This window comes from Bombus fervidus, chromosome 2, assembly GCF_041682495.2.
Source record: "Bombus fervidus isolate BK054 chromosome 2, iyBomFerv1, whole genome shotgun sequence".
NCBI lineage: Eukaryota > Metazoa > Arthropoda > Insecta > Hymenoptera > Apidae > Bombus > Bombus fervidus.
Window position 1 is genome coordinate 5,774,409 of NC_091518.1, and position 16,345 is coordinate 5,790,753.

At 28.2% G+C, this 16,345-nt stretch overlaps 1 protein-coding gene across 1 annotated transcript in view; it reads left to right on the top strand.

Annotated features, from left to right (window-relative positions):
- The first annotated feature begins 1,567 nt into the window (after positions 1-1,567).
- Superdeath (Suppressor of ER stress-induced death) overlaps positions 1,568-16,345 on the top strand; it is a 49,969-nt gene continuing 35,191 nt past the window's right edge. The window contains exons 1-2 of the mRNA XM_072014546.1: positions 1,568-1,854; positions 13,610-13,979. Of these exons, the coding sequence (XP_071870647.1) occupies positions 13,623-13,979 (357 nt within the window). The 5' untranslated portion in view covers positions 1,568-1,854; positions 13,610-13,622. The remainder of the gene's footprint in view (positions 1,855-13,609; positions 13,980-16,345) is intronic.

Below are 16,345 nucleotides of genomic sequence, written 5' to 3' on the forward strand. Positions count from 1 at the left end.
TAATCGTATAATATCAGACACTTTTATTCTTAGATATAACATAAACGAAAAGGTCATAATGGATAGATGGTCAAAATTTCCAGGAAATTTCAATTTTTTGCATTCGTAACTACTCATGACTCAACCTAATATAATTGTGTCTTCAACTCATGCATAACAAATCTTGTAACACCATCTAATTTATCAAATATTTTCAACGTATGAAACAAACTATATGTACAGTAAAATTCTATTTATTTGGATTTATCTATTGCAACGAAATTTTAGTTAGTGCTTAATTATCAAATTTCTTGTCAATTGAATACATATATTTAAATGTAAGTTCCTGTTAGTTGAATAAAATATCGTATACGAAAATTAGAGATACAAATTAGAGAATTAGAAGAATTATACAAATTAAAGATTAGAGAAATAGAAGAATATTAAATTAATATACATTTCAGTTATACGATGAATTTGAGTATTTTGAAGTTGATATGCCTGTTGGATTTCGGAGCTCTGTCCTATCATGTTTCGTTCTTACACTAAATCTTTAGTTAAGACATTGATCAAATTATTCAAAAAATGGAGCATTGGCCTGTGCAAACGATTCAACAATATTGTACAAATACTTGCGTTCATGTAGCCGCCAAAATTAAACAGAATGGTTTTCATGTAATTAAACCTTCTAAAAATTGTCTCTGTATGTAAGACACATCACGAACAAAGAAATACATATAACTGCTGCTCTATTTTCTGTAATTGCAACCATTTACGGTAGCTTATGAAAAGATTTGAATACCTACAAATTAATTACCTGAAATTAATGCGAAAATGTACATAGAAGGTACAAGATATTTATTGCAAATAAATACTCCGTAAAAATGACAAATATATTTAATGGTTAATCATCCAGTATAGGCCTTAGTGTAATAAGCCTTAATATTTCATTCTAATAATTCACGGAATCATCTTTAGTAGAGAAAGTACAATATCTTTAAAATACAACTTTGTTTAAGACGAATAAAAAACTATAGCAGAAGATGGTAACAAATAAAATTGCGTAATTTTAATAAACTTTTAAAACTTATAAAAACTAATAATCTTTTATATTTCAAACTCTTAGTAATAGTGAAAAACAAAAAGTATCTGAAACTTTGGTTTAATTGAAAGATGACATAAAGTAATGATCTTGTTACGACGTAAGTAATTTGGACTAGAGGTATTCCAATTTACTTTCAATGCATAAAATTTAAAAACAAGTAGAAACAATTTTTTATTAAATTGATAAAATAAATTACATCAATTTACTTTTAAAAAAATCAAAGAAGCTTTTAGATAACACATTCCCGATCAGTTCAGATAAATAGAATTTTATTGTTTCGTAGATGAATCATAAAACGAGCGACATCTCGTTCATGTATCCGACGGACAACGATTGTACGGTTTCGTGTGATCCGAAGGACCGTATGCAGGTGGAAGGATGTGAGGTTAAGGTGATTCAGCGATCGACGAGTAATCGATCGGGCCGAGCAGGAAGCGTGGATGGCAAGGAGAGAGGACCGAGGAAGTTACGAAGCTGGAATGCGCACCAGTCCGCGACAGTCTCGCGCAAACCATCGAGTTGAGCGGCAGGTTCTCGACGCGTCGTCGATTTCTCCTGGTCTACCTTTATGATCGTCGTTAATTGGCATGCCTCGTCGGAAACTAATGTTCAAAGTTTTGTCGCGCTGAACGCTGTCTCGTGTGATATAAGATCGTGTGTATTCGTTTCTCTCGTGTATCCATTTCAATTAGTTTCGATCACTGCGGAGTAATTTCACGTGATTTACAGGCTCTTCAATAATCTAGGCATCGTTCTGTTTACTGTTCATGGTAGGTAAATTTTTAAATGAGATATTGTATGTCAGTTATTGTAAATCTATAATCTAAAATGTAAGATAGCCGTGATTTGTAGATTTAATATAAGGTAGATATATAATACTATATAAAAGTAATATATGATACATTTTTAGTTGTATGAAGCTTTTGTCGTGCAAATATTTTTATGGACATTGACTATCTAGTTCAGTTTAAGTAGAAAATTCTTCTTGTTACTGAAACGAGTTAAAGTAAATTAAGTTGTAAAAGTTAAGAATCCTTTCACGAACAAAGAGTATTTGAGGAATTTGTCATGTATTATATCATGAGACAAAATTTTTTTGTTTAAATTATATTGATTTATTTGTTGGAATTAAGTGAAAATTATGTGAATCGTTTTGTGTTTTGGTGATAGTACTTGAATGTAATTTTATTTGGGAAGAAGTGTTTTTTAAGACCTTTCTTAAATGAAATTCTACATTACAATTTACAAATATAATTTGGAATAGAAACGTCGTGTACAAGCATTATAGACAAAAATAGAAAAAATATAATTTTGAAATGTAACTTAAAATTTTAATCATCTTTTCTACTCGATAGTCCCCCAATCTATATGATTAAATGTTTGGTTATTATTTTGTAATTATTTAGGGCATTTCTAAGCAGCATAAAATGTTATACTAGTAACATTACAGGTGAACATTTTGAATTAACGGTATAATCGTTGTTGCGACATTTTACACGGTATAGAATTCTTACTAAGATTTCGTACATAGTAATTGACATATAGGCATTTGCTGGTGTGTTTGGTATGAAAAAGCATTATGGCAGTCTATGTTTGTATCTGCGTGAATAATCTCAATTGTTACTATCATAGTTGTGATATAACTTTTACCAATATTGTAAGAAAAATGAAAGCAACGAAATAATTGCATTATTAAAATTGGGCTCTTTTTACTATATACGCTGTATTATGTGTATTTGTATATTCATTATACATATAAACGTGGTGTTTTGTGTACCTTGGATTCCTTAATGTTTCAGTTACGTTTGCTGATAGCACACCCTAAAAATTTAATGTTCTTATTATCTGTGCAGAATAAATATACCTATTTTCAATATCGATATTCTGAGATTTTTATTATATGCTGCAATCTATTATTATACAAAGTAGGAATGTAGAAGAGATGTACATCTTATATTTGGTATTCTCATTTATCGTGTTATTTTATCATGTTCTGAGTACAGGGTGTGGAAAACCCTTAATCATGGGTGAAATAGGAAGAATTCTAACATTAAAGAAATAAGATATTCTGCTTTAAACATTTTATATATTTTACGAAAGAAATGACAAATAATTCAAAATTTATTCCAATACTCAGAAGGAAGTAATAAAACATAAAGTATAAGTTGACTAGGAGCAATAAACTGGCATTATAAACGTGCAATTTTAAGGAAAGCATCAAATTTTGTTTCAACAGTAAGGTAAACTGTCATACACGTGACTATATATATATATAGTAGCGTAACGTGTTGCACATTACATACATACATATATATATGGTACTATAAATGTATGTATGTAATGTGCAACACATCACGTAACAATGCCTACTTTTGAATCAAGAGAAACGTAAAAGAAAACCACCCTCAATCATCACACACAAACAAACTCATTTTTAATTGCATACTTTACACAAGAACATATTGATGGAAAACGGCATAGAATAATTTTTTTTATACTTTGTTTATATTTTTCTCTTGATGTGTTTTATATTGCTTTCGCGACTGTGAAAAAAAGAGGAAATATTATATTGCCAATAGGTAATGATTTATATAATAAAGTTCATCGACAGAAAATTAAATAGTCCGAATTATATTAATTTAACAGATGAACAAATAAGCGGATACAGACCTACAATCAGTTGTGAAAATTTAATATTTAAACTGTATAATGCAGGCGTTCATACATATATCAACATGTGTAAGAGACTAATTTCAGAAACAAATAGATATTTTAATGTGACCAAAGGGATTACCTGATATCGTTATAATTGAAAATTATTCGGTACAATTAGTAAAAAATATTCATAGGAGAAAAGAAGGTGATTTGAAGATTATATAGACTTAAAAAGCTATATTGGCTTTGGAAAAATAGACAAAATTTCGTAAAAAATATATTATGAAGCAAAATATATCCTCTCAAGCCATATGTTGGCAATTATATAAAAGAAAAATGGAAGCACAAGATATTGAAAATCATTTTTTATACATATTGTCACAACTTTTCATATATATGCCTATCTTTTTGTCCCGTTGATTTTCAATTATTTTATTATATAGTTAAATGATACGACTTTATTGTTCAACTTTTGTAGTAATACACTGTATTATACATCGAAAATTAATGAGCATCAAAATTGGATGCATTTATTACGTAAAATTTGTAGAAACTTGTGCTATTTTTTTATCGCGGAGTGTACAAAAGACAAGTCAGGACAAAGCTGTTTTGTTTAAAATGATGAACATCGAAATTCGTGAGTTTTCTCACAAAATCATTATTTTTCAAGTTTTCAACGGTTTTTTTTTAAGACAGAAATACATATTTTTTTTATACACCAATCGATTCGCTTTTTTAGTTTCAAAAGTATTACGTTACTTTTTTGCATCCGAAAATACATACTTTAGAATATTTTAACGTTAATCTTTACAAATCTGATGTATAAAAAAAAGGACAATATAAATCAAGAATATTGTCTTGCGCCTTTCCTTGTCTTTCATATGATAAGTTTTACAAAATTAAAGTTGAAATACCTTTAAACTACTCGTTTTCAGGTACAGGTATTGCAATACTAATGAACTTCATCCTGACATAATCTTTTGATCAATAAAAGTAACTAATATTTTTTGTAATATCTTTGAAAAATGTTCCTGAAAACTCTATCTATTTCTGTGTTACTTTTTCGGAATTTTTCATATATTTAGTTATAATAAAGGCAAAATATACTTTTCGTTTATACTGCATAATTTATTAAGTAAAAGTAATACCTACAGAGTTTTTCTTTAATTTTTATTAAATTTATTGAAAGAGAAAATAATGCAGTTTGTTGGACTGATTCTGTTTTTTTTTTATTTTAAAAAATACAATAATTTTATACAATATTCATTATGCTTTTATAATCATTATATGAAATATTTCGCGTATAGTTTAAAAGTATGATTTTTGTAATGTGTCCTAATAAATATTCAATATTAGTAACATTATATTTTACTTTAACGATATTATAATAATGAAATAATATTATTCAACAAGTACTCTTACTAAATTGCTTAATTTCTCTTTGTATTGAAATATGTATGTAATTTGAAGGTTACCCCATTAATACCCCATACATAACAAAGGAAACCCAAAGTATAATATGTTTATCATTATATTATTTAATGACACTGTAATCTATGTTAGATGTTAGGAAAATCTGAAAATATTAACAAGAAACTGTAAACATTGGAAACAGTAAACCAAAATTGGGATAGAATTTTTGCTCTTATTATTAATTTTAAACATTTCAGAAAAGTACATATAATAAAATATAATCCATGAAGAACATTTTGTTAACTAATTTCCTCGTAGATACTATCATTCAATTTTTTATTAATTTATTTCGTTGCCTTATATTGCTTGATGCCCATGTATTGAAAATCATGTATTATAATATATTATACTTAACTGCACTATAATATACTTTTAATAATTAAATGAAACAATTAAGTGCAACATTTATGAATAATTTTTGTATATCATATCTTTCTTTTAGTTGTCAAAGCACTTAACCGTACTGCCTGTAGTCGATTTATTATTAGTTAAAATTAATTTTAATCAAATGTTGGTTATTGTAATTAACAATTTATTAACCTCATTCTTTATTTTGATTGTTCATTATGATGTTATATTTCTCCATTGTTTTCTACTAATATACTACAATAAGGTAATTTTTAAGTCTTTTAATTCTACAATATTTATATTCATTATATGTGTATTATATATAGTTACTCCCATTAATATTCGCACACACTTTAAAACAGAATAACTTTTTTATGATAGATTCAAGCGACTTTTTTAGAAGCTAAATGGATCAATTTATTCCATGACGTATAAAAAAATTTTGAAAAAATTGCAATTGATCGAAATCGCGAAGAAAAAAGTAGAGGGCGCTTTTTACAACTTTTTATCTAGGCCTGAAATGAAAAGTTAAGCAACACATTTTGAAGATTTATGTCAGTTATATACATATATGCTGAAAATTGTATCAAAATTGTTTGATGCAATGTAGAAATCTTTACATCTTAGATGTTTAAATTCTTTATTTTATTACAGTTATAGATTGATAGTCGTGGAAAAATGCGGTTTTCACTATTCTGAATCATTTATAATCTATAACAGCTATACATTAACTGATTTCGATGAAATTTTCGACGTATATATAACTGGCATAAATCTCCACAATATATTGTTTAAGCTTCTGTTATAAACTGAAATAAACTAGTTGTAAAAAGTGACGTTTTCTTTTTTTGTTACATTTTTTCAATATTTTTATACGTCATCTAGTAAACTAATACTTTTAACTTCACAAAAGGAAAAAAAATAGAGAAAAATTAAGTCGCTTGATCCAATTTTAAAAAGATTATTTTGTTTTAAAAGATTTCCGAATATCAATAGGAGTAACTATATATATATATTATGATATTTTTTTTACGATTAATGTTAGTTTATCGGTATCACATCGCGTGAAAGTTACAATCTGTCGCAATAATGTTCAGAAGCCTATATAATTTAAGCTATCTTAAATAAATATACATATAAGTGAAGAGAAGAGAAATATATTATGTTATGCAGGGATATATTTACAATGAAGATAACAAGAACGCAAAAATTTTTTATTTATTACATATAGTTGTTTAAATAATAATAGAGTAATGGAAGATTAACTCTTTATTATGTCACCAAAATATTTTGATGAAAATATTCGAACATAATAATAATATATTTACATACGTATGTATATATCATGCAATCACTATACCATAAAATTTTATTCCATAATTCCATATTACATGTAAGCAAAGAAGCAACATTATAACGCAAGTATCTATATATATTTTTAAGTGACACGATTGAATAATGCAACTTCGGTCAACAAAATCCAAATAGCAGACTGTTCAGTAGTAATGGTAGAATTTCATACAACAGAGTTTTATCATAACAGTGATTGTATGAAGTCTTAATTGCTTATATTGACCGAATCAATCGATATTTCCATAAATCGATCTCACAGAAGTTGCAGTTGCTATTAACTGATCCGTTAGCAATAAGAGGCAACGGCGACGGCGATGGCGACGGCGACGGCGACGGCGACGGCCAATTAGAAAGACTTTTCCGTCCGTTTAAAGGCAACTCGCGTTTCCTTGACGTGTTTATTCTGAACGTGAAATTACTTTTAATGATCGTTTGCCTTCACCCTGTTTACGCCGGAGAGGAAGTTTCTCCGGGACAATGCTCCAATGACAGCCTTCGTGTATTTCGTCACAGATGCTAATTACAGTGTGTACATATAGGTAGGTCTGAAGGATGGAACGCTGTGCCGCGCCGATGAGGATGAAAAAACATGTGACTGAATTCTTGAATAAATAGGTTGAAATCAATATTATTTACGAACAAATGACACGATTCTTCGATGACAAACAACGAGTGTTTAAACGTTCTGAATTTTTAAAAATTTAGTTCAAAAGATTATATACAATACTATGCAGAAGTTTTAGCCACTTGTTAACTGGAAGTGCATCTGTGGTTTGTTTTTATTAATAATTATTAAGTATGACTTTATGTTACTTTATGTTACGGATGCTCCTAAAAAGTATTTAATTAAAAAATTATTAGTAATTTACTTAATAAGTATTAATTACCTAGAAATAGTTAATATTACATGTCAAAAGTTTTAGGTCATCTATTAAACGGAAATGTTCTGTTTTTATAAATGAATATTAAGATACATGTTATTTACATAGTTATTTATATTTGTTGTTGCTTTTTAAATACTTAATTCAAACGTTATTGATAGTTTGCTAAAAAAATTATTATAACAAGTTAGTTTAATTAAAACAGTTACGATACCGGTTTCGGTTCTTGAAACAGTTAAAAGAACCTAAAAGGTGTTATAACTGTTCTGAATATAACGGTTCTCGCGCATATCAGTTTCAGTTCTTGAAGATCGATATTATATCGGTTCCATATCGACTCTATAACTATTATTTTTCAGCTCTGTATTGCTTACGGTGCAGTTTTGTATAATCTATAATACGTACATACATGATATATGTATTTTTACATGTATCAGATTTCGATTAATTACTGATTTTCGCTCTTATTCATTTTGGGAAAATTTTAATACATATGTATTAAATATTACAAGTACGAGCATCAAATACTTTAGGATTTACATTCAAAATTAAATTGTAATATAATGATAACCATCTACTATTTATTATTTTAGAATTAGTGATAGGATAGTATTAAAATTCTAAATACCTGCTATGTTTTCTATGAAGAGTCAAATAAAACGGATGTTGGTAATTATTTAGTAGTTATGTTGAAGAAAGCAACATTTTGAACAACTACTTCCCCACTAGGAGAGGAATATACTATTTCCCCAGGTTTTTGCTTTACGACGATCGGACAAAAGACATCTAACCTCTTTTCTCTCTAAGCCTCTTTTCAATTTACAACTAATCGCACGCGACTCACAGTCGTGCGATTAGAAAATCCATTATATATATATATATATAGCACAATTTCCATTCACACTACTGCGACTACAAAGTCAAGGCGCGACTCACCGCGACAGTGGTCGCGCGCAACTACAAAGTATATGGAGTATATCGTGCTGTACCCGCATGCAAAACAGCCGCGCGCGGCTGAATGTCGTTTTGCTGCTGGAATGTGAGGAGTCCTCATTGAGGACATTTTAATATGAAGCTAATAAGAAAATGAAGCTGACCTTTGTTCGGCGTCACGCGCGACACCAAAGTTTCTAACATGCGTCGTAAATCTCGTGTTACTTGAATCTCTGTAAATGTATTGTGAGAATTGTTCAGAAATTGTACAAAGATCAACCTTATTCTTTTCAATAGAACCGCACATTTTTTAACACGTCAATCGTTCTGTCATGGAATTCCTTACAAAAGGTTAGTATTCTATTTATATCCAAAAACTATTAATATTGAAAAAAAGAAAAAAAATGTTTGATATTAAAATATTCGAATGGAATTTGTAGGACTAGTCGCAAGGGACCTAAACCCAACTCTTTTGTTTGTATTTATATAAATGAAGACTGAGCGAGGCGGCTCTGCTTGTCGTTGTATCAAACATAGACATAGAGCACGATTAACTGTAGTAGTACCGACGATTATTTCCTAATATCTCTTAAACTAAGAGAGTCTCGGAATAACATGTATAGGAAGAAGATCTTCAAAATGTTGATTTCTGCAACATATTTGGAAAGCATCGAAATCGAGAACACGACGGCTTTAAATTCCGATACCTCTAAGCTTGTGCGTTACGCTATTACGGTGACAAAGCTATATCGAAATAGATAAGTACCGAAACCGAAATCGATATATGTACAGGGTATAAAAGATAAAGATTTAGAAAAAGGCTAGTAGATAAATGACCTTAGCCTTGAAGTGTAGGGTCAAAATTTTTTATTATTGCAACGTATTCTACGCATCACAAGAAAAAAAATTCTGAAAGAAATGATGAGGCGCAAATGACACTTCCTCTCAAAAAAAAAAAAAAAAAAAAAAAAGAATGTTAAAGTTTCAGCTAGCTTAAATTCTTTAAACTGGCTTTATTGGCAGTGTTTACATTTTGCAGTGACGTACAAAAAAAGTAGCATCTATTGATACAGGGTAATACCCCAAATCCATCAATATGTATTATACACCTTCCTTTTTTTGTCCTTTTCTTTTTCTTCTTCTCGCTCAAGCTTGTCCCTAAAATTATGTATAATTCTTCACTTTCAATAATAAAAACAACGTTTAATTCGATGTATTGCACTCCGGTTTCTTTTCCGCTAATGATTATTCTGATAGGTATTCGGAATCATAGTTAAGTAAAACACAATAAAATATCAAAAATCTGTTTGATTTTGCATATATTTATTTTTTATCGTAGACAATAGAAAATATACTTAACTTGACATTACTATCGAACAACTTGAACCGAACTATGAACGATGTATCTTATTCCGCAAAGAAGGAAGTCCAGTAATCTAAAGAATGATGTGAACCATGAGTAACGAATCTATATTCACGTTATTTCACTTACTAGGAGCAAATGTAAATATAAGCACAAATATATATATTTATTCCGAATAAAGTTAATTTAAGAATCATTAAAATTTTACCATGTTGAGAGAAGGAGTAATTTTCGACATTCGAGATTTTTATTCCTCGTGATGAGTAGAATGCGTTGCAATAATAGAAAGCTTTGACCTTGAGTATCAAGATCAATGTCGTTTCCACAGCAACTTTTTTTCAAATTTCCACCAATCCGAAAGTGTACAATATGGAATAACGCTACGATCCTTTTTACACTTACTTTATTTACACTTCGTACATAGTACCGAAAGCCGAAATAAACTTTTGGGATGGAAATTTATTTTATCTGCATATTGTTCGAAAACAATTGCAAAAATAATTAACGATCTATTAATTACGAGACTCCATTACAATAAAATTACAAACAATTAAAATTCCAAATTTACAGAAATAAATTTTTTAACTTCAATCTTAAGATACTTAATACCCTACTTGTAATATATATTTAATACATACCAATATTTTCGCAAAATCAGTAGATGAATCAATAAGAACCGAAATCGAACCAGTATAAGAATGTTGATATGTACTATATGACTATATAGAATTGAGCTGTAACTGATGCAGAACCGAAAAATGACAGTTACACAACCGATATGAAATGTACGTAATATCGGTTCCAAAGAAACGAAAACAAAACCGATATGAGCAAGAACTCTTATATCCATAAAAGTTATAATATTTGTTCGGTTCTCATAATTATTTCAATCAGAACCGATATATCTACATATGTATAATGGTTTGAGACAGTCATTTCTGTAATCGTTGAAATGATTAATATTTTGTGTAATCTGCTTTCATTCGGTTGACATCAATAGCCTTTTGAAGGATCCTGTTAAATAATGTTTCAATAAACTTATTTTATCTGTGTCATCCCTCGTAGCATATTCTATAATAAATCATATGTTCATAATCATAATTAGGGAGTTTATTTATTATCTAAGAAAATTTTGAACCAGATAAAACTACAAACGCATAACACCATAAAGGGAATGTCTAAATATTCATATCTTGTGTCTATATGTATAACATCATATGAAAATATTTCCTAAAAATATAGATTAGTTGCCATTATGAGGTCATTATCGTAGATGCTCTAAGACTTTTGGATAATACTGTCAAATAGTTTTTAAATATTTTAAAGGAAGAAAAATTAGTTGTATCATAAAAATATTCAACTACTAATACTCGAGAATATTCCGACTATTAGCATAACTTTAACTCTGTGTTCTATATCTAAAATAAATACAGATAAAACAACAAAGATGCAGTATATTGAAATATAGTATATAGATGTCAGAAAGCAAAAAGTTTTTGCCTTAAAATAAATTGTTATTCAAATATTAAAAGAAATGTTGAAAGAAGAAGTGAACTTTTGTGTTTCGAAAATACTCGAGCATTTTATAAATTAATGTAAAAAAAACTAAACTGGCAATTTTTTATAAAGGTTTAATATTTTATTCGATACCCCTTTTGTTTACCCTCAAAAAGAGATGTTTTAAGTAGTTTAATATGTAGAAGATTATTTTTTGTTAGTAATCAATGCTGTATGTTATTCTTCTGTTAAACGAATTTGCCATTCTCTTTTAGTGTTTATTATTGTTTTTTACTAATCCTGCAGTCCTGTTCATTGCATAGAAGTGGTCATATTGTAAAAACTCCTTATCTTAATTTAATATCTTTGATTTGTAATGTATTGTGGTATTCTCGCAAATTTAAAATTCATTTTTTTTTCATTTACGTTTTAGTACTTCGACAATAAATTAGCATAGTTTTCCTTTTTTGACTACTACTTTTTTGACTAAAAAATTATAACATAACATATTACAATACGGTCTATAGATGTCAGAAATAAAAAATTCGTTGATTTAAAATGTATCAAACATAAAAAATCTGTTAATTAATTATGTAATGTTACCCGAGTATTACATGATAAATCGATGAAGAATATGCATTTTCAAATTGCAAGGATATTGGGACATATCAGGAAATTTAAGTTATCAAATTAAGATAACAAGTTTCTTTATATATGTGTGATCATTCCTATGGAATGAACTGGAATGGGGAATTAGTAAAAAACAATAATAAACGGCAAAGGAAAATGATAAACTCCCGTAATAGAGGAATAAAATATAGCATCGATTACTAACAAAAAATAATCTTCAACATATTAAAGTGCTTAAAAGCAGTGCTTTTAAAAAGAGTGCTTTTAGCGTTTTTAATGTTAATTTATAAAGTATCTGAACATTTTTGGGATATGAAAATTCACTTTATTTCAATATTTTTTTAAATATTTAATTAATGGTTTGTTTTAAATTAAACGCTTTTTACTTTCTGACATCCATGTAATATAATTCAATGTATTGCTAAACATTTCTGTTGTCTTGTCTGTATTTGTTTCAAGCATAAAACATAGAAGTTAAAATTATACTAGAGTCTGAATATTTTCGAGACCACCGAATATTCATTGTATAATACATTATATTTTGAAAATCTTTTTTAAAATTCTTTATACATGCATTCAAAATATTCTTTACAGAATACCGCCTGTATGAATGAATGTAGAATTTAACTTCAATATTGACTTATAAGAGAACAAGGAATACTAATCAATAATAAATTAATTATATATAAATTAATATAGTTTGATACAGTTTAAAATTATCAAGTGTTGTGTATATTACTAATTGACGATTCTGTTTTCTTAGCTTATAGTCACTTGTCGTAATGTACATATGTCGAAAGAGTTGTTGTTCAGCATGTTGACCTTGATAACATATTTCAAAGTCATGAAATCGGTGAGGTCGCCCTTATTTCCAATAATAAATACAATTACTGTAAATTTCTATTCTAAATCAATAAATTAAATCAATTTTTAATTCATTATTTGTCTGATATATTATATGTATGCAAAATAAAAAAACAGTTTTATGTCTATATCAATTGTTAGTTACAAAAACAACAAATTGAAAGTTTACATACAGTAGTCTAACCTGAATCGAGAAAAATTTGAAATTTTAAATATATCTTTTATGATTATCAATAAATTAGTTCACAATAATAACTTCTTTAACACAAAGTTAAAGATACTGCTTTTAAATTATTACTCAATATTTTCTAAATATTTCTAAATATTCATATTTATTTATTAGTAATTATTTATTAATATTTATTAATAATAAATGATTGAATAATCTTTCACCTTAAATTCTATTTTAATTCTAAATTTCCTCTCCAACATTAACCTTAATTTTGCCAAAGATGGTACCACTATACACGACAGTATTATCGGATACTTATCAAGACCAAAATTCTCACTTTCTTTTCGTCGTTTCAGGTTTACACGTGATATGACTCAGTCCCGCGAGGTTTTGGCGATGATGGACGCACACACAACAACGTTTGGACGTAAAAGAGGCTGCACAGTCTCTCCTTGCGGCGCTTTCCTTTTTGGTGCTGCCTTCCTTATATCTTTGGTCGTGACCGGGCTTCTGGTCTATCATCTTGCGCCATGTCTCGAGGAAAAGCTCGTTAAACCATGCAGTGATTTCAGTAATTCAGTGTTTGGGGGTCGTGGTCTGTTTAATAAGGACACGTATAACAAGAAAAAATTGGACGTCCGATTACCAAGATCTGTGGTGCCAGATTCGTACGAGTTGAGGTTAATACCGTTCATACAAGTGGGAAATTTTACTTTCCATGGCGAGGTACGAATCGTTTTCTTCTTTCTTTCTTTTCTAGTCTCCAACTGTATCCTTGAACGAGAACTTTCTATTAACACATCTCGATTAACATATACATACATATTACCGATTGGACGAAGATTGATTGTTTGCTTGAATTAATTTCATTGCAGTATATAAATTATAATGTTTATTAACGTTTCTTCGAAATACGTTGTTTTTAGAAAGATTTGATTGATTACCTCTTAAATGAAGGAAAAATGTTTATTGAACGTTCAAGGAAAGTTGGATCGTTTAAAGCAGCATTTCTCAATTTTTTTAAAATCATGACACCCATTTATTAATTTTATATTCTCTACTTACATTATATGAAGAATAGCATTATCCAGAATAATTAGACCATCGTTTTTCATGTGTTTTTGATTTTTATAACCAATCCATGTATGTATACAGTTGTTTTTTAATAATAGTTTTAAGGTCGGTCTTTATCTCTAATAGATGTTTATGCATTTATGGAAAATTTGAAAGTGCAAAAAAATATATAATGTATATAACATACAAAAATATATAAAGTTATATCTGAGGTAATTTATTCGTTAGATTATTTAGTGAGCGAAAGAAATCTCTGTTTAGGTTCCATTGCTTTAAATGCATCCACAAAAATATAAATTTTCATGTACATTTATAGTTTATAATCACACTGTCACTATCATACGATTAATATATTGATCTGTCAAGGTTATAGGATTTTTTTACTTTAGTAACATAAATTTTGTTTTTTTAACTTGTCAATACAAATATCCTTCATAGTAGTAATTCTCTAATAATTTTGAGCAATGTACACATGTTCTTTCGCATACATGATTTATATACATAAAATTTAACATTCATTCATTCTCTTTGCGTGTCGTGTATTTTTTATTTTTATCTTTTTTTTTATTTTATTTTTTAGTTTAAAACGTGATGGAATTTCTTTGGTATTTTCTTTGTAATGGTGATGAATACGCACGAATTTGAGTAATTTTTTTTAAATTTAAATCGAGTTCTTCTGCGGTTAGATCGAATATTATAATATTAATATTGCCTTTGAAAAGAGTCGTTGATGGACGTAGTGCATATATTATGTATCATTGGTTTTCTAAATTTTCTTGCAATGGTATGTGATACAGATAAAAGTTCTGAAAATAAAGAATGGACAAAAAACAATCTTTATCCCACTATGCTAGGAGGAGGGTATTATGTCTAGCCTGAATGTATGTATTTATTAGATATATGCTTATAACATGTAATTTTACCAATTTTTATTTAGGTTTCAATCGATTCGTGTACGTCACGAGAATGCTATAAGCTCTGTAGTATATAGAATTTTATTTAACAAGAAACCAAGGTCATCTTCATTTTTTTTAAATGGCATTATATGTTATGAACTTGATAGAGTTGTAGCTAAGTTGTAGTTAACGAATTTAATGATTACCTACTACCTTAAAATGACCTTGAATTCAGCAATTTAAGTTTAGTCAAACAACATGGAAAATTACTTTACTTCGGTCAAATTACATTCAGAATTCAGAAAATATGTAATTTAATTAAGACTGTCAACCAATAAGTTTATTTAAAAAATCCAGCAATTACAATAATACTCTTTTGCAGTACACGTTACAATGAACTACCTCATTCAAAGTTATCACAATAATAATAAGTTCACAGTATAGTAAGTCGTTGATTTCATTTTGACGTTAGCTACAACTCCGTAAAACCCAAAATAAATAATATTATTTAAGAAAATTACGGTGACTGATTTTTTATCGAAAAAGAATTTTTGAAAATGTTTAATATTAAAATGTCTACCGAGCCGAAAACTAACTAACTTTTGTTCGAAACATTTGTAACTTTTGTTTCGAACAATGGTAGTTGATCTTAGAGGATACATCCTGTTATTTATCATTTCAATCGCTTGCTATTTACTGCAGATGTTTGATATATATATTTAATAAATAATGCTATTTCGAGTACAAAAACAACAAATAGAACTATATTTAGCCCAAAATGACATTAGAAACAACTATTATTCGTTATCAAATTTCAAATCATTTATTTATAGACATTTATAAAAAAGTTATATCATAAATAGATAATACATGTGCAAATAGACAAGTTGAAGATGAATAATTCATAATTATAAAACACTAAAAAAAGGATTAAGCTAAGGAAGATTAAATGAAGTAAATATTTTTATAAATGATATCCGACTACCCAAAACTAAAAAAATGAAAAAGGCAAGATGGTATGTGTTTTACTCAGGAATATAAGGTACTCGTTCAGATATTTCTAAATAATTAAATGTAGAATGATAATATTCAATTACCGAATTTATAGATAGGTGATAGAGT